The sequence below is a fragment of the Nannobrachium achirus genome (genome assembly GCF_963921795.1).
Source record: "Nannobrachium achirus genome assembly, chromosome: 10".
Taxonomy (NCBI): domain Eukaryota; kingdom Metazoa; phylum Chordata; class Actinopteri; order Myctophiformes; family Myctophidae; genus Nannobrachium; species Nannobrachium achirus.
In genome coordinates, this window is record NC_137819.1 from 34,865,697 (window position 1) to 34,890,032 (window position 24,336).

Below are 24,336 nucleotides of genomic sequence, written 5' to 3' on the forward strand. Positions count from 1 at the left end.
GAGAAGGGATGGTACAAACGGGCGACAACAAATATGGCTGCCATAGCGACCCCACTTCAAGATGCGCTGTGATTGGCCGGCAGTTGTATAACCCTCGCTGTGATTGGCCGGTAGTGTGATGACGCAATTTTGGCGCGAGATCCGGTCCACGGCAAGGATCTCAGTTTACATACAGAGAAGGCTTTACAGGCTGAAATTCACGGCGCGGATCTTCTAAAACTTTTGTGATTTAATAGTTAGGAGAATTTTAAGATTTGTTTTATAAAAAAAGTTACATAGTACAACTTTAACTTATGTCACCACTAGTTCTAATATAACGATCCCTCGTGCTATTATTTTGAATTGGCATCTATGTAGTCTGGCCTAGAAGACCGAAGAGATGAGTTAGTGAATCAAAAAGAAGTAGTGATGGAAATGAACCACTAATGCTTCTGCAGATTATGTTACAAACTGCAATACAACTACATTGCATTGGGAAAAAAATAAATGTTTCCCTTTCAGGGAATTATCACCAATTGTGAACCTAAATTCAATTGTTCTAATGTGAGATCATATTGCATATACTCTGGGGGGAAATGCCTTATATTTCTTCTTTTGGAAGTGTACACATATGACATCATGACATCATGTCATTGGGCAGTCACGCTTAAAGTTTTCTTTAAATACAACGCATATTACCATGAACTCATTCTTGAGTGGATTACGGTCATTGGAATATCTGTTCAACTCTTTCTTCACTAATTTTATTAACCTACCTATTATTACAATATCTAGTTATTTCTCTTGTAATGTGAACGTTTTTATCTTTGCTTTCTGATCATTCATTAATGAAGTAGCCATTAGCTTAGTCGTGAAATTCCCTCCGTTTATTGTCAGCGGCTGTAGATAAAGCATGGAACATCTGGGTGCTTGTGGAATAAGAGCTAGCTCACTAGCAATGCTAAAGTTAATTCTTGGCCTAATAACACAATGGTATGGAAATGGGTGTCTGTTCAATCTTAAATATGTTTGGTTTTGACAGAGAAAGTAAGCCAGGTGGGAGTATGTATGCTATTTATACCCCCGCCCCTCCATCCCACTTAGCCCTGTTTTTCCATGCGTATCTACAGATAAGTCCTAATAGGAATTTGATTTGTTATATCGCTGCCTCACTCCCTTCTTTGTTTCGAAGTGAATAATTCTCAGTGGTATCATATTGATACTCCACCTCTTTTTTTCCCCACTTTACCTTTTGCTGCTGCCGATCGCCGCTTTCTGCATGTCACTCTAGTATTACTGCAACATGTCTCTGAAACCTACCTTGCTGCTGTTTGGCTTAGGCAGAGTCCCCTCCTCCACAGGAACAGGTGGAGACAGAAGGGACGGAGCCCATGCAAGGATCCAACCCACCCAGAAGCCCCTTGCAGCCGTTGAAGCTGCCACAGATGCGTCTACAAATACATTTACACCGTCTGCCTGACTCTATAGCACAGTCGCCTCTGCCATCCCACCTGCGGCAGTTACCGCAATGTACAGGCCTATGTCCTCTGCAGTCACCGCATTCTAGAACACAGCTAGCTTCAAAGCCGGCCAAACCTGAAATGCAACTATGTGCACCTCATTCATCACATGCTAGAACACAGTCGGTGTTAGAGCTGAGTGCACCATTGTTATTGCAGTGTCAAATACCGCTTCCTCTACAGCTGGTGAAGCCCATCACACACCCATCCCTAAGTTGTTCATCTCCACAACCCAACAAGTCTGAATCCGATTGTACTCATTCACACCCAGACACCAAGTCTGTAACTCATCCACCCCTACAGCCTGAGTCTAGAACTGATTCAGTGCCGCAGCCCAAGTCTGTAACGGATTCAGCTCCACAGCCCAAGTCTGTAACAAATTCAGCTCCACAGCCCAAGTCTGTAACGGATTCAGCTCCACAGCCCAAGTCTGTAACAGATTCAGCTCCACAGCCCAAGTCTGTAACAGATTCAGCTCCACAGCCCAAGTCTGTAACAGATTCAGCTCCACAGCCCAAGTCTGTAACAGATTCAGCTCCACAGCCCAAGTCTGTAACAGATTCAGCTCCACAGCCCAAGTCTGTAACAGATTCAGCTCCACAGCCCAAGTCTGTAACAGATTCAGCTCCACAGCCCAAGTCTGTAACGGATTCAGCTCCACAGCCCAAGTCTGTAACAGATTCAGCTCCACAGCCCAAGTCTGTAACAGATTCAGCTCCACAGCCCAAGTCTGTAACGGATTCAGCTCCACAGCCCAAGTCTGTAACGGATTCAGCTCCACAGCCCAAGTCTGTAACAGATTCAGCTCCACAGCTCAAGTCTGTAACGGATTCAGCTCCACAGCCCAAGTCTGTAACGGATTCAGCTCCACAGCCCAAGTCTGTAACAGATTCAGCTCCACAGCCCAAGTCTGTAACGGATTCAGCTCCACAGCCCAAGTCTGTAACAGATTCAGCTCCACAGCCCAAGTCTGTAACGGATTCAGCTCCACAGCTCAAGTCTGTAACGGATTCAGCTCCAAAGTCTGTTACTCATCCACCCCTACTACCCAAGTCTAGAATTAATCCACCTCCACAACCCGAGTCTAGAACCGATTCGGCTCCAAAACCCAAGTCTGTTAGTGATTCAGCTTCACAGCCCAAGTGTGTTACTCGTCCACCCCTACTACCAAAGTCTGGAACTGATTCAGCTCCTCAACCCAAGTCTGTTACTCATCCACCTCCACAACCAGAGTCTAGAACTGATTCGGATCCAAGACCCAAGTCTGTTAGTGATTCAGCTCCACAGTCCAAGTCTGTTACTCATCTACCCGCCCTACTACCAAAGTCTGGAATTGATTCAGCTCCTCAACCCAAGTCTAGAACTGATTCGGCAACAAAGCACAAGTCTGTAACTGATTCAGCTCCACAGCCCAAGTCTGTTACTCATCCACCTCCACTACAGGAGTTGAGAATTGATTCAGCTCCACAACCAGAGTCTAGAACTGATTCGGATCCAAAACCCAAGTCTGTTAGTGATTCAGCTCCACAGCCCAAGTCTGTTACTCATCTACCCCCACTACCCAAATCTAGAATTGATTCAGCTCCTCAACCTGAGTCTTTTCCCCCTCCACCTCCACTACGGGAGTTGAGAATTGATTCAGCTCCACAATCGGAATCTAGAACTGAATCGGTTCAACAACCTCAGTCTGTTACACATCCCCCTCTACAACCTGACTCTGCAAACCATTCGGCTCCACTAGCAAATGAATCTATCACATGTTCACCTCCAGAACCCGACAATGTCAACACGCCTAGATCTCATTCTCCCCCTCGCTCTCATTCAACTTTAGGACACAAGTCTTCAACTCACTCAGTTCCGCAACTTGGGCCTGCAAATTGTTTACCTCCGCAAGCCAACAAGTCTCAAACAAAGCCAGGTGCTCTGCAATCATCAGATTCAGGAACACCGTCCTCTCCAAAAATATTTATTTTGCCATTTATGCACCTGCGTTTGCACCGTCTGCCCCAGTCTATAGTGCAGGCAGCTCTGCAGTTGAACAAGTTTGTTTCACCTTTAGAACCCAATGAAACTATAACTTGTTTATCTCTTGAAGCCAACAAAGCTATAAGACAAAACCTTAAGTCTCCCAATAAAGATGATCCAACCACATCCGGAGAGGCTTCTTCTAAAAAATCTTTTACCTGTCGAGACTGCGGAATGAAGTTTCCCCATGTCTATGCGGTGCGTATCCACAACATGGAGGTTCATAAGAAAGGGCATGCAAAAGCAAAAGAGACTGTTCACAAGAAAGAGAATGTACAAGCAAAAGATAATGTAAAATCTTTTGCCTGTCGAGACTGCGGAATGAAGTTTCCTCATGTCTATGCGGTGCGTGTCCACAAGAAGGAAGTTCATAAGAAAGAGAATGTACAAGCAAACAACTCTATAATTCCTTCTGTACTGTATCCATCTCTACAACCTGAGCCTAGAACCCAGACTTCAAAAGTCAATGCGTCAAGTTGTTCGGATACACATCCCAACAAATCTTTAACTTGCACACCTCCAAGGACCAATGCGTCTGTAGCTAATTGTACTCATTCACTCCCAGAACCCAAGTCTGTAACTCCCCCTGCCCCACAACCTGAGTCTAGAACTGATTCGGTTACACATGCTGAGTCCATTACTTGTCCACCTCCACTATCCGAGTCCAGAACAGATTCAGCTCCACAGTTTGAGTTTAAAACTGATTCAGTTCCCCAATCCGAGTTTGTTACTGATCCACAACCTGACTCTGACAATAATGCAGCTCTAATAGCTACTGAGTCGATCAGTCTTTCACCTCCACAACCCGGCAATGTCAACATGATTTTATCTCGTTCTCCTACACAAGTCAATAAGACTGTCACTAATTCAACTCTAGAACACAAGTCTCTAAACCACACCGTTCCACAACTTGGGCCTGGAACTTGTTCACCTCCGCAAGCCAACAAGTCTGTACCCGGTTCTTCTCCACAAGCCAACAAGGTTATCTGTCATTCACCTCCAGAACCCAACACATCTGTACCCCTGTACGCCACTGAGTCCATACCCAATTTCCCACCTCAAACTCCTGATCCTGTTATGCAGGCAATTCTGCCTATGGCTCAGACTGTAGAACAGCGACATTTGCATGTGAGTTTGAACCGACTGCCTGAGGATGTAGTGCCAGCATTTCTGAAGCCACCTAATCACCCAGAGCCGGTGACGCAGACACTTGACACAGAGGTCCTGACACAGAGACAGACTCTGGAAGTGCATGCAGTTTTGCAAGCACACCCCGAGACTGTTGACCCGAATACAGATGGACATCAAAAGGGCATGCAGCAGGAGGAGGAATGGGACGAGCCGCCTGAAGAAGAGAAGAGCTCTGATAAAGACACAGTGCCGCAACACGAACCCAGAACTGACTCACCCTATCTCATTCATCCGCAGAATCCTGCAGATTATGCATCGCAGAGCACCCTGGCAGGGTTTACTAATGGATTCCCCCAAAAGGGCCTTTTGCAGAAGAGGCACAAGATCCGTGTAGACTTCAAGGTGAGTTTTGCATGTGTGGGGCTGCATTTCAGTTTTACACTCATTGTTGACCTTGTCACACTGGGAGCCAAAGGTGAATGTAGTTGAGTAATGTCTACCATACGCAACACGTTAACCCTATTCACAGTTCACACTAGTAATTTAGGTTTTTTGTTTTCTTTAATAATAGTCCCATGTGACACGGATATCTCAGTATTTGGGGTTTCTTTTAATTCCTCATTGCCCTTTTCCTTTCTTTCCTGTACAAAAATGATGTTGTAAATAATGAATTATGTTTTGTCAGCATTTTGGGTACACATTTGACTCTGTCTTGCTACACAGCATGAGCAGTAAAATCTAATAAAATAAAGTTAATTTCTGGGAATGTAGAAGAAAAGAAATCCCTCATACTGTATTCTCTTGCAATTAAAAAATATATTTATTGTTACCAGGAGCAACACAGACCTCATCATTTGTTGATCTGTTTCTGTCCTGCTTTTTCTTTTCTCTCCTGGTCTTACTCTACCTTCCGTCCTCACCCTTCTAACAGAAAATACAAAATGCTGGAGCACACACAAAAAAAGAATCAACCACTTTACACATGTAAACTTGCGATGTGACAATAAAGCTGAATCTGGTTAGGTTGTCTAATAATTATGTACAAAATAAATCACATTCGTGTCATATTTATTTTGTACAAAAGAAAATCTGGCTTTATACTTCCTTTATGACTGCTCACCCAAAGTGTCAAAGTACAATTGAAGCAAATTACCCGATGTACAAATTAAACAAAATGGGCCCTTGTAAACCACACACTCAGTTAAATTGGCACTGAGGAATTTATCGTGTGGAGAGTGTGAGACCCATTCACTGAGAGATTAAGCTCAAATCCATCAGAAGAGGGAAAACTCAAAAGATGGATCAGGATGACATGCATTGCAGTAAGGAACACTAAGGCGTGAAAAAGAGCAGAAACGGCAGCATTTGGCCACAGCTGAGAATCAAGACTTAATGTTTGGTTGCTGGAGAGCGAGTGCAGCTATTGTTTGTTTATAATGATCATGTCATTGAACTTCATGTGAGCATGTGCCAAGACCAAAGACTTGACCTCATGAATCTGAGTGTCCCTAATCTGGGAAGTCATGATAAACAAATTCAGAGAAAATAGGCAAACATTCTGTGAAAATAGGTGATCTACAAGCAAGCATGTAGATAAGCTATTTTCAGTGAAGAGATTTGGTGTAAAATGGGGGAAAGGACCAATTACAGACCCGATCGACAAAGAATATAGTCGTTGAGTTTAAGATGGCGGATACTATTTTTGATTGTATCGAAGGTCAAGATGAGAAAAGAACCTAAGACATAAGACGGCTCAGACTGAGTTTATGACCACTAAATGATCAAATTGACGGGAGCTCAGCTCACCACAGCTCTAGCAATACTTTCTTGATTTCTGACACTAGTCATATGATTAACTTACATGGTGTGACATTATAACTTACATGGTGTGACATTATAAGATGGAATATCTCCCTTTTCAGGTTTTGTTTGATCTTCAAACTTTTGTATGTATTCTAAACTACATATACACTGCAGGCCAGAATTCTCAACACACTGAAAGATGATATTCCATCTGGAAAGAACAAAACACAAGAGTTTTTCCTGCATTTTATATACAGTGTACAGGTACATGCAGTGTATATATTTGTATATGTGTGTCCTCTCACTCAGGAAGACTGTGCTGTCCAGAATGTCTGGCTGATGGGCGGTCTCAGCATCCTCACCTCCGTCCCTACTACGCCCCAACCAGTGTGTCTGTTATGTGCTAGCAAAGGACATCACGAGGTAAAACATTATTTAAATAGTGTGTTTTCTCTATGGCGATACATAATCATGTTAATGCTCTCAATTGCAACAAATTTGTTTCTTATATTATACATAATTTCCACACATACATATCTGAAAACCTTCAATTTCCATACATCAATGCAATATTGTAACGATTTTTATGATTGAATTTATCTTCCTCATGCTCCTGTTTTGCCTACCATTAGATGATATACTGCCAGGTCTGCTGTGAGCCCTTCCATAGCTTCTGCCTGTTGCCAGAAGAGCGCCCCTTAGAGGAGAACAAGGAGAACTGGTGCTGCCGGCGCTGCAAGTTCTGCCATGTCTGTGGCCGTAAAAGCAAGAGCACCAAGGTATGCAGCTCTACCTCTCCAGGCACACAATAAAATCCTCTTTGTTCATTTACATATGACTGTACAAATGTAACCCAAATGAGTCTGTAAGGGTCCATTTTGTTACAGTGCATGTGCAATTTTTTAAGTAAAAAGCACTATACACTAGAAACTGCTAATTAAGGCCTTTCAAAACTCTTAAGAGCACAGCATATGTTTTGAATAGTTGTCTTAATGGAAGTGCCTCGTATTTACACTTGGCTGGAAATGGCAGTAGTGTGGCACTGAGTGTTTGTGCTTTGCGTTCATGTCTGGTGTTTTTGGTGTATTCAGCATGGGTGAACTAGGGAACCAGCCGTTTCTTGACAATAATACATACATAAATAACTAATTTATTTAATGTGTCTCTTTTGTAGCCTGTTTTACAGTGCAGGAGATGCCAAAATTGCTACCATCCTTCGTGTTTAGGACCAACCTACCCTAAGCCCATGAACAGTACTTTGCCTTGGGTAAGTGTCAGGAAATTAAGAAATACATTCATAACTGTCTTGCATGCTGTGTTTCACTGACCAATTTAGCATCATGTTTAGAAATTGTACATGGTAACTAACTAAAACAGTAATAATTCTGCTCATTCTGTTCAGGTAATGACTTTTCTCCCTCCGTTCAGGCTTTAACTGTCAAACTCTGATGCCTCTTAATGTGTAGGTGTGCATGACATGTGTTCGGTGTAAGAGCTGTGGTGTGACACCTGGGAAGGGCTGGAACAACGAACCTCAGGACCTCTGTCCTGTCTGTACTACTTTACACAAAAAAGGTAGGACAGCTGGTGGTGGCAAAGAAGAAACTTTTTTATTTAAGTTCCTCCACTCATGTCTTTACTTGGTGCACAGCTCAGAAAGTTCTTTCCAAGCATAGGAAACACCAGCGCTCACACAAATCACCTTCACGTACCTTTTTTATTTAATGAGGCATGGGCAGCATATGAAAATGAATGTCTCTGCACACAGCCCTCTTCAGCGTCTGAATAAGGTTGGGTGCTGAAACCTGTTCATGTAAGCTGCCTGTGCCTAATTAAATAAAGGTACCTGAAGGACATGAGTGCTGGTAAGTCCTCTGCGAAATTCGTCTGAAACATTGTGCTGTGAATGTGGTAGAGATGCATATGACTGGCATTTCTTCTTAACGGAACCCATGATTTTACCACAGGGAATTTCTGCACTGTATGCCAGAAGTGTTATGAAGATAACGGCCGGGACCATCTGATGATGCAGTGTTCCAAGTGTAACCATTGGGTGCATTCCAAATGTGAAGGACTCTCGGGTGAGTTGCTCTCAAAGCATTTTAGACATTATAATAATCTTCTAACCAGAAATGAATAAAACTCTACATGTAAGCCTTCGTTCCAAGTGATAATTCTCTTTAGTACATTCAGTCATTTTGCAAAAAGAAAAAAGGATGCTTTGATTTTGTAAGTCATCTCATTTGGGGAACAAAACATTTGGGTTAATTATGGTTTTGTGTGTGTTTTTTCCAGAAGAGCTGTGTGAGATGCTGTCCAGCCAGCCAAACGGCTTGGTGTTCACGTGTTCACCCTGCAGCCAATCACAGGATGCTCCCAGCCAATGGAGGGAGGAGCTACAGGGTAGGCTGAAGGCTGGGCTGGAGACTGTGCTGACAGAGCTCCTTTCCTCAAACACGGCAGAGCACATCATCCTCTGTAAAGAGGTAAGAGTCAATTTAGTAGTCACTGGCTGTTATTAAAATTGCCAGGTGAGATTATTTCAGTATTGGAATAGTTGGACGTTTCTGATCACTTTCCTGAATTTTCTAGAAATCATGAAAGTTTGACACTGTAGCACGGGAACATTAAGCTATCTGTTCATTACAGTTGGATCCATACAAATTCTGACCCATGGGTGAAGGGGTGTTTTTACACCTTGTTTCATTTATTAATTGTATTCGTATTCTAACACAATAAAATTAATAAAAAGAAAAAAGGTGCATTAGAAGGACAATATCAGTCTGATCTAATCAAAAATCTAAATATTGTATCAAGCAACTTAAACGCATAGACTATCTTATGTTAATATTAACATACAATATGTGAAAATCTTGTTGCAGTGTAAGGCAGCCAGCTGCACAGATTCTATCAGGGACCAACAGAAGCCTGTCTGTGATCTACATGCAATGAAAGAGAAGCTTGAGGGAGGCTGTTACAATTCACTTGTAAGTATCCTCTTTTTATTGAAAAGTGCATCAGCACTGTTGCAAGTGACTTGAACCCAGCAACATCTTCTGGAATGAATGTCTTGTTTTGTCCTCTTCCCCACATAGAAAGCATTCCACATAGATGTTATTACGGTGATCGGAAAGTGGCTTAAAGAAGAGGATTGTCAACCTGAAGAAGATCAAAGGCTGAACAATCAGGCGATGGAACACTACCTCAAGGTAAGTTGAATCCTTTTTACGTTATAGACCTTTTTTCCTCTGCCACCCATTTCCACTCTAGAGTGCTGCTAGCGTGGCTGTTCTTGTTCTCCATCGATCTGTCTTATTGAAACACAGTACAGAGCAGTTGACAATGTTCTCTCTGCTGCTCTTCAGATGGCCAGTCCATCTTACCTGCTGCAATCCATAAAATGTTGTCTTTATTACAGTTGATGGAGCAGGTTTTCAGTTGGTGCCATAGACGCAATATGAAAACTTGGACACCAGTCTCCAAAGATTTCCCTAGGTAAGTTTGTTTTCTAATGTTTTAACCACTCGAACCCTCTAATTGGTAAACGGTGTTCCCATTGGCCCTACAGTATACTTAATTGACAGGGTTACCACAGGCTACACTAAATCGCCTAATTGGCCGAATCATTTCATAACAAAAACTGTAGCAATGTATTTTGGACACATTAGCAATTTATAGACTTTTACAGAACATGATAACATGCATAGTGCCTTAGTGCAGCAGGTACTCAAAGGGAACATTTGCAATGATAAAATGGATCAAGTGCCATTCCAGCAAGCAATTTAAGGCTAATTAATCCTGCGGTGAAAAAGCAACATTCTCCAATGCTTTTTCCTAGATGTGTGTGCATGATAAAACCGGTTGCTAACTAAGTGTTCTTTAAATGGAAGTTAAGCAGGCATTAAAAAGAGAACATGGACATTCTCAATATCTTCTCCCTGTGTGTTTGTTTCATTTTGTATCCTTTCCAGTGGCATGCTCCCAGAGGCAGTCCTTCCCCCCTCCAAGGAGCACAGTTATGCACGGTGGCAGGAGAGAATCACTCAGGACGGAAGCGGCAGTCCTTGCAATGGTATGGATTTTTTCTTTTTTCCCCTGCGGTACTTAGTTATACCACTTTTTTTGCATTATGATGATGATGTAGTTGGCTATTGGGGTTTTGAAGGGTTTTGTCAAGTTCTTAGGTGGTAGGTAACATTTTGCGAGGTTGGGCTACGTGTGTGTTTGAGAGAGCAACATCTGTGCACGTCTGAGAACCTATGGGGCACCTTGAGTTTGTGCTGTGAAATTGTGGGTCAGGATTTTCTAAATAAATCTGTTTGGCATTTTCTCGTTTAATATTGTACATTAAATGGGTAACTTTTGTTTTCTCTCTCCTTAATCCCTGAGCACATAATTGAGGTTACAATGAATGTATCAAACTTATGGGAACAGTGAATGCCTCTCCAGACATTGGCAAAGATTGCAGTGTTTTGTGCACAGATTGCACCTTAATTACATCTGTAAGAATATTTGAATAGATGACTTAATTATTAAAATCTCTCTGGCACACAAACTCACAATTAGCACTAGTAAGCAGAACCTCCTCTCTCTCACATAGATGCGCATGCACACACAAATGAGCTTGAGTGTATTGAAATGGAGAAAGAGAAAAATGACACTGTTCCTATTTTCATATAACATAGATAATGATGATTTAGAATCTCAGGAGAACATGCGTTTCATTCATAATAGGCCACCCATGTAAATAAAGTGAATACCGTAATATATTTTTATGTGACATTTAGTATATTAATATTAAAATGTATCGTTTACTCCTCCAACAGGCGTAAAGAAAGACTTTGGTGACAAGAGGCAGTGCGCTCTGTGTCAACGGTGTGGAGATTATGCCCCCAATGTGAGTCACTGACTTTCCTATTGACTCCTATTTAACATTACCGCTCTACTGGAAAGCAGTTTATACTTAAATGTGTTTATCTAATTTTCCACAGGATGAAGGCAGGCTGTTGTACTTGGGTCAGAACGACTGGGCCCATGTGAACTGCTGCCTGTGGTCTGCTGAGGTGTATGAAGACAATGGTGCTCTTTTGCAAGTTCACAGTGCTCTCTCAAGGGGGCGCCTCCTGGTAAGGATGCACTAAACTGCAGCTGAACAAAGTCTTATTATTAGATTCTAAGTATTGTGTGAAAGTATTCCCGCTCTACATCCAACTAACCAAAAGTTTGCCGTAAAGGATAAAGTTGGCTTTACTTGGATCAAACCAGTTCAAGTATTTACTCACATTGTTTCAAGTGCGTGTTGTGATGCCATACGATTTGACCGATAACCAACCAACCTACTTAGTTGGACGCTTTCAACATTTACTGATAATTTCCATGGTCAATGCTTCCTCCTCTCTAGCGGTGTGACAGCTGCAGCCAGTCGGGGGCCACTGTGGGATGTTGTCTGTCCACCTGCCAAAGTAACTACCACTTCATGTGTGCTCGTGCAGAGAATTGTGTTTTCCAGACCGACAGGAAGGTGTTTTGCAACAAACACAGGGATATGGTTAGTGATAAGGTATGTATGGGATACTGTTTCTTTCTCTCCTCTCAGACTGTCTCTCTCTATCTCAAACGTTCTCTGAAGGTTAAAGGATATTTCACTCATGTTTGGGGTCATTTTATTGTCTACTCTAGGCTTTTGTGTTCACCCCAGGTTGCTTGATTCAGTATTTATTAAATATTAAATACTAAAACTAAGTAAATCACTTTTTTAAAATTAAAAACATTAAATACATATGTATTGGAAAAGTAAAGGACCAATATCAATCAATGTCTCCAGAACCAAGTAGGCTTACGTGTGTTTTCATTGAATCTAACATGGTTAAAATGTTTGGATTTATATAGAAAGGGGCGTGTCTGATAAAGTGAATATCAAATATCTAAATACTGAATCGAGCAACTTAAAAACTATCTGGGGTGCACACAAACACCTGAGTAGATGTTAAAATTACCATTAACATGTTTGAAAGTGAAATCTCCCTTCAGCTCACAGACAAGTTTGAAATGGCATTTGCTCTGTTTTTTTTTATTTTCTAGAGAGAACACCCTTTTGACGCAATAACATCTGTACTGTCAGTACCTGACTCCACACTGCACACATTTTGCTTTGTAGCCGACTGCCTAATGATTTACAGTACACCCCCTTAAATTCCCACTGCCAGATGGTGTCTGCCAATGGGTTTGAAGTTCCTCGCCGTGTCTATGTGGACTTCGAGGGGATCACACTGAGGAAGAAGTTCCTTACAGGCCTGGAGCCAGAGTCCATAAACATGACCATCGGTAAGGTGCTTCGTACATGAGTGGCTTGAACAGTGAGTTCATCGAGTTCATTTGACGAGGCTTATGTTCTACCTCTGGTATCAATCTGTCTGTCTGTATTTGCCCTGACAACACTACATGTCTCTCTGTGTGGTTCTATTCAGGTTCCCTGCAGATCCTTAAGCTCGGTGTCTTGTCAGAGCTGTCGTCACATGGAAGGATGCTGTATCCCGTCGGTTACCAGTAAGTGGCAAATAACCCTTGTGATCACTGGTACACCAACCCCCAAATGTTGCACTATTTTTAACCACTATAGAAGAGACCTTACGTCCTTCCAATAAACAAATTAGTAAGTATTGCCAAGCCATGAGGCCCATAGGGCAGGAGCCTATCTCCTGTTTCTGTAGCGTGAGGCAGCTTGATGTACTAGTACACCCCCTGGACATTTCCCCCAATCCAACACTTGATGCGGAGTGCCAAACAGGGGGGCACTGGGTCCCATTAGAGTCTTTGGTATGACCCGGCCGGGAATCGAATGCCGACCTCCCCGTCTCAGGGCGGACGCATGAGTGTGTGTGACGCAGCTCATGCTACTGACTAACATAGCCACGGACAAAGTCACTCTGAATGTATAAAAGTATTTTGAAGATGGCACAGATCTACAAGCAGATCGGCTAATTTCAAATGTATATAGGGCTGAAGTGGTTAATGTATGTTTTGTAGTAGTAATCAAAATCTACAAAGTAACTAGTAACTAAAGTTTAAAAATAATTATAATTTAAAGGAGTAGTTCACCCCCAAAATGGCTTTTTTTTCCTAGTGATTACTCACGCCATGGAGACTTGAGTTCAATAATATTTGTTTGTATATGTTGCATTCCTAAGACAAAAATGTGTTATTAGTAAATTTACGCCAATTGATTATGGATGGGTCCCCATACGGAATCAATGGGGGTAAATTTAATGTAATCAAATCTTTGTCAAAAAATATTATTCAACTTAAGTCTCCATGGCGTGAGTAATCACTAGAAAAAAAGTCATTTTGGGGGTACTCCTTTAAAGTTCAATATTTGCATCTGAGATGTAAAGGTACAGAAAATCTGAAATACTGCCAATTGTACATAAGTAAATCTACTTGGTTAATTTCCACCACTGCTGCTCATGAACCTCTTTGTCTTGATTTGTCAGATGCTCTCGTTTGTACTGGAGCACTGTGGACCCGCGCAGGCGCTGCAAGTACACCTGCAGGGTGTTGGAGGTGTGCACGCCTCTGCCTGGCCAGGAGAAGAACCCACGGTGGGCCAAGGAAGACAATCACACCACCATACACAGTCCCAGTGACAACAGCGGTGAGCCAACAATTACCCAACTTAAAGTGCAGAGGTTCACAGGATCTCCGGTCTGACATCTGTCATCTACTGTATGACAAGTGGTTTTCAAACAGTGGTCCGGGGACCACCAGTGATCATTGAGCCTGTTCCAGGTGGTCCCCAGTAAAATGATGGGGAGTTGGTAACCAAATGGACCCTTATAGATCTGTAATTCTTGAGCGTTAAATTAACATCTGAATTACTCAATTTACAAGAAGTCTACACAATTAGGTACTGGTACTGTATAAATAGTGACAAAGAAATTGCAGACTTATTGTGTCTAAAAATACATATTTTGCCACGTAAGCATGCCCCCACCCATTGAAATCAAAATAATAAATTCGCTAAAACAGTAGAAAGCAGTAAATGAAAACATTTTAACACTCTGCAATTGCAATCTAAAATATGAACCCTTGTTGTAAGAAGTTATCCTTTAAGACTATATTTGTGTATGGTTTAATCCTTATCCAACTGCCATTCACTTACAGAATAAAGTAAAATATTTCTTGTCAAAAGAAATGCATGGAAACAATCTGACAGGGGTGAAAACATATTCTACAACCTTCCCTTCCACCATGTTTTGTGCTATATCTTTATTTCACTGAAACCTTTAGAGCTAATACAAATGGAGCTATTTAGTTGTAGGAGGAAATGTTAATTTACTGATCAGGCATCAGGCTTAACCGCTAGGTCATCGGCAGCTCCAAGAGAATGAAATTAGAGGCAACACCTTTTCTCTTTACCAGAAATGGAGACTCCAGAAAAGATGAGCATCTCGCCCGTGGGGGTTAAGTCAAGCGGGCCATCACCCATTGCAGAACTGGACCATAGGTATGGAGCCAAAGCCCCGGGTTACAGTCAAACCAGAAGACCAGCAGGAGGGTCATCTAGACCTCTTCCATCTCCAGGTGAAGAATTTTTGCAAGATTCCCATGTACTCATAGAAATTGAAACCTTTAACTGATGTGTGTATCTTGAAAATGGAGATCCTAACATCCTAACAATTTGTATAATAACGGTCCAAACCCACTTTCAATATTTTACAGTAATTTATGGCCATAATTTGTCTGTGTCTGCTGCCTCAGCTCTTTAGGTTAAAATATTACACAGTTATTGACTTTGTTCAGCTCATGCTAATTCATTGCTTCATCAGGGTCCGGCCCTCCAAGGTCACACCACATCCTGACCCTCAGGGATCTGGACGACAACCGAAGGCCTAGGCGGCTGTCGTCACGGAGCCGCTGCAGCTCCTCGCCATCGGACAGCGATCCCTCCATGCCCATGACTCTCCGCTCAGGCGGCACCATCCACAGCAGAGCCTCTTTGTTCAGCTCCCCTCCAAGACTGACTGACCTCGTTTCAACCTCACGTCCTCCATCACGGCAAGGCCGGAACTCTGCATCCCCTCACTCGCCAGTGTCCCCCTCCAGCATCACCCCGGGCGTCTCACCAAGGCAAGGCGCCATCAGCCGCTCCCCGAAAGGCAGACAGCTCTTCAGAATCACCACGCCGGTGTCCGCTGAGGTTCCCCAGGACTTCCTGGCGTCATCCGAGGCAGAGGATTCGGCATTGGCCTCCACCAATGGAATCTCCCTGGCTCCTGATAGCTTGGAGGAAGAGGTTGCTCATCTCATGGCCCAGGAGCTGCCGTACACTGTGTTCGACGCTGACACGGAGGTAGCTGTGGCTTCCATGCTAGATGCCAAGCTAGAGTTTGATGAGGCCCTGCTCAGCGAAAATGTGTCTCTGAACTGCAGCGCACAGGTCGGTGGTGGGGAGGGCGGGGACGTTGGTGAGGTTGAGGCACAAAATGAAGTAATTCAAGTGGTGGGTCAGGAGCATGGATCCCTGGATGATGATGCTGGCCATTATTTAAAGTTTTCACGTACAGTGATGGTATGCGAGGCACCCAAGGACTCCGAAAACACGGGTCTCCTTCAACCTTCCTCATCACATTCCATCTCACAGCTGGATGGTGCTGATGGAGGATCAGAAAGTGATGGAAGTGAGACAGTTGAGGAAGATGCTCCCAACACAGGCGGAGGAATTGTAGCAGCTAGGATTCAAACAATCCAGAATACGCCGACCAAAAAATTGACTATTGCTCTGAAAAGGCTAGAGTCCATGTACACAGGGACAAAATCATCAGGCCACAACACAACGTCCACCATGGCCTGTGAATCCAAGGCGGGGTCTGCACTGTCTGTAGTTCCTGAGTCAAAGGATTCCGAGATAAGTGACTCTCAAAATGACCTTCTTTTAGATCCAGCTACGGGTCATTTTATCTCTGAGGATGGTTCATTTGTGCAAGCAACAAACAATGACGAACATGCCAATGACTGCAGTTCCTCAACTTCACTTGTGCAAGCAACAAACAATGAAGAACTTGACAATGACTGTAGTTCCTCAACTTCACTTGTGCAAGCAACAAACAATGAAGAACGTGCTGATGACTACAGTTCATCAACTGACTCGGCTGATGACGATACGGGTGACTCTGAGACCACAGTCAAAAAGATGACAACAGTGCATACAAAAGCTATAATTGTCGACCCCCCAGATTTAGATGATATTATTACATATGTAGACGATATGAATGACCCAGACTATGAACCTGAGGAAACGCCAAAAAGGCAGACCACAGCCAAAAAGATAAGGGCTCGTACAAAGGCTACAATTGTAAAACCCAAGCAAAACCGCACGCCAATATTTGTAGACAATGTTGCTTATGTAGACAAAATGGGTGCCCTTGACTGTACACCTGAGGTCACGGCCAAAAGAATGGCTACAGCCAAAAAGATCACTACAGCACAAACAGAGACCATTATTGTAAAATCCAAACAAAACCACACACCACATGTAAATGATGTGGGTGCCCCTGACTTAACACCTGAGGTGGCCAAAAAGGTGGCTATAGCTAAAAAGCTTACAAAGACTATTATTATAAAACCCAAACACCCTGACTTAACACCTGAGGTGGCCAAAAAGGTGGTTACAGCTAAAAAGCTTACAAAGACTATTATTGTAAAACCCAAACACCCTGACTTAACACCTGAGGTGGCCAAAAAGGTGGCTACAGCTAAAAAGCTTACAAAGACTATTATTGTAAAACCCAAACAAAAACGCACTTTCCCAACAAATGTAGCAGTCATTTCACCCAAGCCTTGTCTTCCACTTCAGTACAAAATGACTCAATTGCCACCTCTATCGTCACCAGCTGTGACTCCATTGCCTCCTGCATCTTCACCACCTGTGACCCCATTGCCTCCTACACCTTCACCAGCTGTGTCTCAATTGCCTCCACAATCGTCACCAGCTGTGACTCCATTGCCTCCTCCATCTTCGCCAGCTGTGACTCCATTGCTTCCTCCATCTTCGCCAGCTGTGACTCAGTTGCCTCCTCCATCTTCGGCAGCTGTGACTCAGTTGCCTCCTCCATCTTCGGCAGCTGTGACTCAGTTGCCTCCTCCATCTTCACCAGCTGTGACTCTGTTGCCTCCTCAATCTTCACCAGCTGTAAATACTACCTCTGCTTCACCAGGCGTTGTTGCCGCAGTGTCACAGACGGTCACCTCTCCCATTGTGGTCAATGGCTTAAGCTCTTTACCTGTACAACAACCTGGAGCATCAAGTGGGAGAACCATCGCCGTCTGCCTTGATGGCAAACAAGGACACTCGCACCAGCTGGTGATCGGTACCCCGGCAGGCACTCCTAAGCAAATCACTCCTCAACCCCCAACTGCCCCATCCCCTTCCCCACAGGTCCTTCTGGTGAACCGACAAGGTCAGATTCTCATCAAAGACACAAGGACCAACACCTATCAGGCCCTCAGTCCAAACTCACCCAACTATAACAAAATAAGTCAATTTGCCAAGATGCTCCATGCTGGTAATACGCTGCAGCGCCCTGTCCCACGTGTGATCATCAAACCAAGCTCCACCACCAGGCCCTTGGCCGAAAACGTCATCCCAAGTACCAACCACATGGTATTGCCGCCCTCAGAAGGGAGAGTTATTGTCCACACTGCGATCAGAGGAGGTCGGCCAGTTGCCGTCAAGTTGCCGGTTAAGAACGTTCCTCAGCCAGGCTCACCCAATAACCAAGAAGCCCAAGCCATTATCGAAAGAGCCATGGCTAGCCACCGAGAGCCAGTTTCACATCCAGTCATCCTGTGCTCTCCAGCACGACCAAACCCCAGAATTCTCAGTTCACCCCAGTCCCAGGTTACACCCCTCCCAGAGACGCTCCCGTCACCTGTTGCCACGTTGCAGCCCCCCAGTGATCTTGTCAGTGATAGTAAAACGGTTGCACAAGCGTCGTCGCGCTCCCAAGTGCGCATGAAGAGAGTGTTCTCTGTGTCAGAGCAGCCAGGCAGGAAGAGATGCAGGAAAGACTTCCTGAACGATCTGAAGCCCTTTGATCTTGATGACCTTAACGATGTTAGGTGAGGGTTACATTTTTATTTTGTCTTAAAAGTATTTTAAGACACATTTAAGACACAAAAAAACACATTTTGGTAGTACATTTTGCAAATGGACAGAATGGGTTACTTATCAACTGCATTATAAATGACACCGTACACGGTACTGTTGTGAAACAACTTGTTTATATAGCTGTGAGAAGAGTGCATTATCCCATGAATTCACTTGAGATGATTACCTTTTACATAATGGTTTTCATTAAACATGTAATTAGTTGGCTCTCTGAGGAGTTTGTCTCATTTCAGAGTCACTTTTGAGTTCATGACTACATATGGGGAAAACTGCCGAGTTCAGCTGAATAGCTGAAACATACCAGGTGTATTAAAAAAAAAACTAAACCACATTGCTTTCTCGTCGTCACAGAGCCAACCGTGTGAGAATGAAAGCGCCGACGATGAAGGATATTCTTGATCTGGACCAAGGGAATGTTCCTGATGATATTAAGCCGCCAAGCATAAAACCATCCCCAATGTTGGGACCGATAAAGTGAGCTTATAAAAAAGAACTCTTTTGCTGAGTTTCAAAATATTCACATGACATGTCTAGTTAAGTGTATTAATAGAAACTTTCTTTATTTTATTTACATGTTCTATCAATTTCATTTTAATAAACAATTGTGTGTGTGTTTGTTTTTTTGTGCTCACTCAGGCTCCCTATGGAACAAGCCCTGCCCAGCAACACCAGTAACATGGAGGGTAAATCACATGTCTGGCTCAGTGCTCGCCAAGGAGACCTCTCTGAATGGGGGCCCTGTTCAGGTTGGTGTCAGCATAGATATAAAAAGCTAGACACCTCATCCTCCGCTGCAGTTCATTGGGGGCAACTGGTAAAAAAGGATTGGCGGATGGCACGCTGCCGCTCAAAGTGACCACTGACCAATTACAGCGTGTCTTTTCCGAAACTTCGCATCTGATTAGCCTGCCGAACGTCCCCTTTTGTGACGCAGGCAGAAGCATCCTTCAGAATTCCAGAAGCATCCTTCAGAATTCCAGAAGCTTGTCCTGAAAAATGTCAATCCTTTTTTACCAACCTCCCAGAGCCGGAGGAGGCGTCTACCTTTCTATGTCTTTGGGTGTCAGTGGTGGAAAAATAGGGCTAAAGTTGTTAATGGTGGTAAACGATAATAACCGACATTAGTAGTCCACAATTTAGTTCTTATGCCAATTAATTCCTCTCCACACATTTCTGTGTTTCCACTGCTGGTGTACCCTACTGGCTCACCTGCCAGTAACATTCCCTGCTGACTGGCCCTGCCCAGTCTGTAGAATACGTGCAGTAACAAAGATCACCTCCTTAGTTTTTGCAAAGCAGTGTTTATTGTTTATTGAATGGATCCACATTAGCTGACGCCTGGGCGACAGCTAGTCTTCCTGGGGTCCATATAAAATGCATACGAATATAAAAACATGAAAAATACATAATTCAAAACATTATACAAAAATGATATAACTGTTCCTTGGTATTCTTTAGGCTATGGATTATCAGTCTTATGATACTAAGTATTGTTGTAAATGTTAATATGTAATATACTTCCATTTGTGTTCTTCAACCTTGATTGACGTTCCTTTACCAGACAGACATCCATTGAAATAGTGACTTATAAACACTTTTGAGAGTGTTGGTGTAGGGGGAAAAGAGGAATGTTGTTGTGGGTGAAGTAGTAACTTCTTGTACTTAAAGTTTTTTATTTAGGATATCTAGAAATAATTAATTATATTGCATCTTGTCTATACGTACACTAAAACCAACACTTTGTTTCTATTCAGGTTTTAGCTCAGACGACGAAACTCTGCTGGCTAAGTATGAAGATAAAAGGACTTATATGAATCAGCCCCACCTTCGTTTTGAAATCACAAGTGATGATGGGTTCAGTGTAAAGGCAGACAGTATTGAAGGTACTGACTTCTTTTTAATGCAGAATTATGATATGAACAGTTAAGCCCATTTCAATGTATGGATTATCATCCTTGTAACCTCACTCCATTTGTATCAACGTTTAACGACCTGACATGCCAACTCTGCTCTTTGTTTTGTTATTATTTGCTTCTCATTAATTGCTTACTCTGTCATTATTTTGACTGTATTATGCTCCATCTGACACACCATCTACAATGGGCTTCACATAAACACACATGCGGACACCGGAAATCATTCCAGGGTTCTTACTAGTGTTGCCCGATCACGTGATCGGATCGGCCGCCGATATGGCCGTTTTTATAAGATCGGAGATCGGGGAAAAAAAGTCGAAAAAAAAAAAAGTTTTTTTTTTTTTGTTTTTTTTCAAAAAAATATTTTCTGGGAGTACTGAAAGTTACAGGTAAGGTGAATGCGATATGAAATGTAAGCTTACCATAATCACAGTAATCCTTAATCATTTTCAATCATATTCAAGGGCTTTTGGAGAAATGAGACAGACAGAGCACTGCAGAGGGAAGGTGATTGTGTCAGACTCTGTGTACAGCTGGCAGCTGATGCCAATAAGTAGTAATTGGCCCCTTGCTAATGGATCAAAGGAAGGCAATTATGTCTCTCTACACTGTCAACTAGCTCAGTGGTTCTCAACCTGTGGGTCGGGACCCCCAGGGGGGTCCTCAAATTATTTTGGGGGGGTCCCCAGATGATTAACTTAATGTGCAACATTGTTTTCTCTCTCAACAGTAAACAAATCAACATAAAGTTTAAGTGTATAGAGGGTATCTGCACATTTCGAAAGTGAAAAATTAAGGACTTTTTAATACCTCTAAAATGACAAATTAAACATTGGCCAAATTGTCAAATATTAAAGCCAGAAATTGTGAAAATAGCCGATCTACATGCTCACAACTCCTCGCGTTGCGAGGCGTTGTGAGCATGTAGATCTGCTATTTTCACAATAGAACCGTGTTATACAAAATATACTTCCTCAACTCTTCAGGGTCGGGGGTCCCCAGTTAAAATATGATTATTTTGGGGGTCACGGCCTGAAAAGGTTGAGAACCAAGTGATAGAATGAATAGAATTTTTTTTTCTTCTTAATGCCTTGCCAAAAGATCGGATCGGGAAAGATCGGGATCGAATCGGAAGCAATAATATTTGATCGGTATCGGATCGGGAGCAAAAAAACCCTGATCGGGGCATCCCTAGTTCTTACGGTCATGAAATTCCTGGAAATATTTTGAAATTAGAAAAATATTTTTCCAGTACTGGAAAAGTTTTGGAATTGATCAAGGGTCCTGGAAGGTCCTGGAAAAAATAGCTATGCATTGTCTTTGGTTATTGATTTTGTTAATACCTCTGAAATGACAAATTAAACATGGGCCCAATTGTCAAATATTAGAGACAGAAATTGTGAAAATAGCCGATCTACATGCTCACAACGCCTCGCGTTGCGAGGCGTTGTGAGCATATAGATCTGCTATTTTCACAATAGAACCGTGTTATACAAAATTCCTCAACTCTTAGTGCTCGTCAGGGTGCAAGGGTCCCCAGTTAAAACATGATTATTTCGGGGTTCACGGCCTGAAAACACTACACTACCTGTCTTTGGGCATTGCGCATAGGTGTAAGCGACCTGTTATTGAGCTGAATTATTGTTATATAGTCCTGGAAATTGGTTTAAATATTCTGGAAAAGTTTTGGAAATGAATTGGTAAAAATGTGTGGGAACCCTGTCATTCACGCCTCTCTCTTCCCTCAGTGGCGTGGCGCGCTGTGATCGACGGGGTCCTGGAGGCGCGGGCGGCCTTCCACCTGAAGCACCTGCCTCTGGGGGGGATGTCGGGCCCGCGGATGCTGGGCGTCCTCCACGACGCCGTCATCTTCCTGCTGGAGCAGCTGCAGGGGGCCGCCAGCTGCAAGCAGCACCGCTTCCGCTTCCACCGCTATGAATACACTGAGGAGGAGCCGCCCCTCAACCCCAGCGGCTGCGCCCGCGCAGAGGTCTACACGCGGTATGGTTCTCACTATATCATATTGTGTAAAGCAGGGGTCTTTTCAGGCCAAGGACCCCTTAGTCGAGAGAGAGAGATGAAGCATTGACCCCCACAACCCATATATAACATAGTTTCATCGTTTGACAGCACAATCATCAATGTATTTTGGATTCATGTCAATTTGTGTTTTCAGATATTTAACCACTTGAACCGTCAATAGTTAATAAACTTGACCTTTCACTCTGTACTTAGTCTGCTCTTTTTCTCCTCTACGCCTCACGCTGCAAGATGTTGTGAGCTTGTAGATCTGCTATTTTTGCTAAAGTTCCCGGAATATGGAGGCTAGGGTTCAAGTGGTTAATATAGAAATGTAGAAAAAAAGCTACCACACAAAGGTTTGGAGGACCCCCTGTAGTAACTCTGAGGACCCCCTAGGGGTCCCGGACCCCCTGTTGAAGACCCTTGCACTATATCATATTGTGTAATGTTCACGGTATCTTGTGTTTCTAAATGGATATTAACTCATACCCTGCCAAACCCGAGGAACCCGAGAATTTCGCGATGTCCCTCCCTGCCACGCCCGAGGAACCCGAGAATTTCCGCCATTTTGAAAAAAAATAATAATAATTTTCAAAAATTATTTTTTTCAAAAAATGTTTTGGGACCCCAAAAACGTTAGTAGGCATGATAGCGATCGCGAAATTGCTTGTTTAACCCCCATACAACCCCCATACAACTCAGGTAGCAGACCTCCAAGCTCACAACAGTGTAAAACATAATGGCTGCTATCTCATGAATGCCTGAACGGATTTCCATTCGGATTTTTTTGTTTGAAAGCTGTGAGCAATGTGGACACACGTGGTGCATTATCTAGGCATGGGTGTGCATGATCCGTGCACTATGAATTACATGGAAGTCTATGGAGACGAATGGCAGTTAAAGAGTACGAAGGTATTGTTAAATGGCAGCATATGAGTTAATTGCCAGTAATGATCTTGATGATTTTGTCGATAATTTCACTACTTGAGTACCTTTTTATAAACTGTTCTAAATGCTGTACACATTGTAAACTGTCCCCCATGCAGGAAGTCGACCTTTGACATGTTCAACTTCCTGGCCTCCCAGCATAGACAGCTCCCTGACACTTCAGCCCCCTGCGATGAAGAGGAGGATGAATTCCCACTGAAATCCAGCAGGTCTGCTGCTTTCCCCCTCCTAATCTTGACGATGAAGCACATGAGCATAGCACCATACAACGGCAGGCTTCAACAGACTATGCGAATACCATGATGTTTTAGGCCATGGCTACACAGAGCTGGATGTTTCAAATATCCCGGTTTTTCAGATATCCACATAGAAAAATATCTAGGTCCACACGGAGCTGGATATTTCATATATCCCGGGCCGCAATACATTGTTTTCAAGAGTGTTGCACTCAAATGTTAGTGATAGACCATAGAAGCCTGATGTCACTGCCACTAGAGGGCGCTATCTCACAGGCTACCATTATTTTATTTATTTTATTGAAATCCCCATAAGGGAATCTTGGATCGCCTCATATAAGAACTGTGTTCCGAACATAAATGTACCACCTCGGGCGATTTTACTCGTGAAGTATCGACTGAAGTTGGAAATGTACAAATTTACCCAAAGAGAAACATCAACACTAGAAACGAGTCAAACTAAACCCAGCGGCTACATTTCCCATTAATGTGGCTAGTAGGGAACAGTGATTTCAAACCCAAAGTGTAGTTTTTGACTTTGTCCGGCAGAATTAATTACATTTTCTGTAGAAACCGGCTATATCAAATAT

At 43.1% G+C, this 24,336-nt stretch overlaps 1 protein-coding gene across 2 annotated transcripts in view; it reads left to right on the forward strand.

Moving 5' to 3' along the window:
* The window catches only part of kmt2ba (lysine (K)-specific methyltransferase 2Ba), a 42,739-nt gene that overhangs the window by 14,779 nt on the left and 3,624 nt on the right, over positions 1 to 24,336 (forward strand). The window contains exons 10-33 of one of the 2 annotated variants that reach the window (XM_080735982.1): positions 4,953 to 5,057; positions 6,768 to 6,881; positions 7,091 to 7,237; positions 7,633 to 7,725; positions 7,925 to 8,033; positions 8,426 to 8,539; positions 8,754 to 8,944; positions 9,341 to 9,445; positions 9,554 to 9,667; positions 9,877 to 9,953; positions 10,430 to 10,530; positions 11,285 to 11,355; positions 11,450 to 11,584; positions 11,860 to 12,018; positions 12,665 to 12,782; positions 12,926 to 13,004; positions 13,949 to 14,109; positions 14,877 to 15,038; positions 15,284 to 18,575; positions 18,976 to 19,098; positions 19,261 to 19,370; positions 20,379 to 20,507; positions 22,289 to 22,541; positions 23,609 to 23,719. In XM_080735982.1, coding sequence (XP_080592108.1) covers positions 4,953 to 5,057; positions 6,768 to 6,881; positions 7,091 to 7,237; positions 7,633 to 7,725; positions 7,925 to 8,033; positions 8,426 to 8,539; positions 8,754 to 8,944; positions 9,341 to 9,445; positions 9,554 to 9,667; positions 9,877 to 9,953; positions 10,430 to 10,530; positions 11,285 to 11,355; positions 11,450 to 11,584; positions 11,860 to 12,018; positions 12,665 to 12,782; positions 12,926 to 13,004; positions 13,949 to 14,109; positions 14,877 to 15,038; positions 15,284 to 18,575; positions 18,976 to 19,098; positions 19,261 to 19,370; positions 20,379 to 20,507; positions 22,289 to 22,541; positions 23,609 to 23,719 — 6,173 coding nt within the window. The remainder of the gene's footprint in view (positions 1 to 4,952; positions 5,058 to 6,767; positions 6,882 to 7,090; positions 7,238 to 7,632; positions 7,726 to 7,924; positions 8,034 to 8,425; positions 8,540 to 8,753; positions 8,945 to 9,340; positions 9,446 to 9,553; positions 9,668 to 9,876; positions 9,954 to 10,429; positions 10,531 to 11,284; positions 11,356 to 11,449; positions 11,585 to 11,859; positions 12,019 to 12,664; positions 12,783 to 12,925; positions 13,005 to 13,948; positions 14,110 to 14,876; positions 15,039 to 15,283; positions 18,576 to 18,975; positions 19,099 to 19,260; positions 19,371 to 20,378; positions 20,508 to 22,288; positions 22,542 to 23,608; positions 23,720 to 24,336) is intronic. The other variant, XM_080735983.1, reaches the window with a different exon arrangement.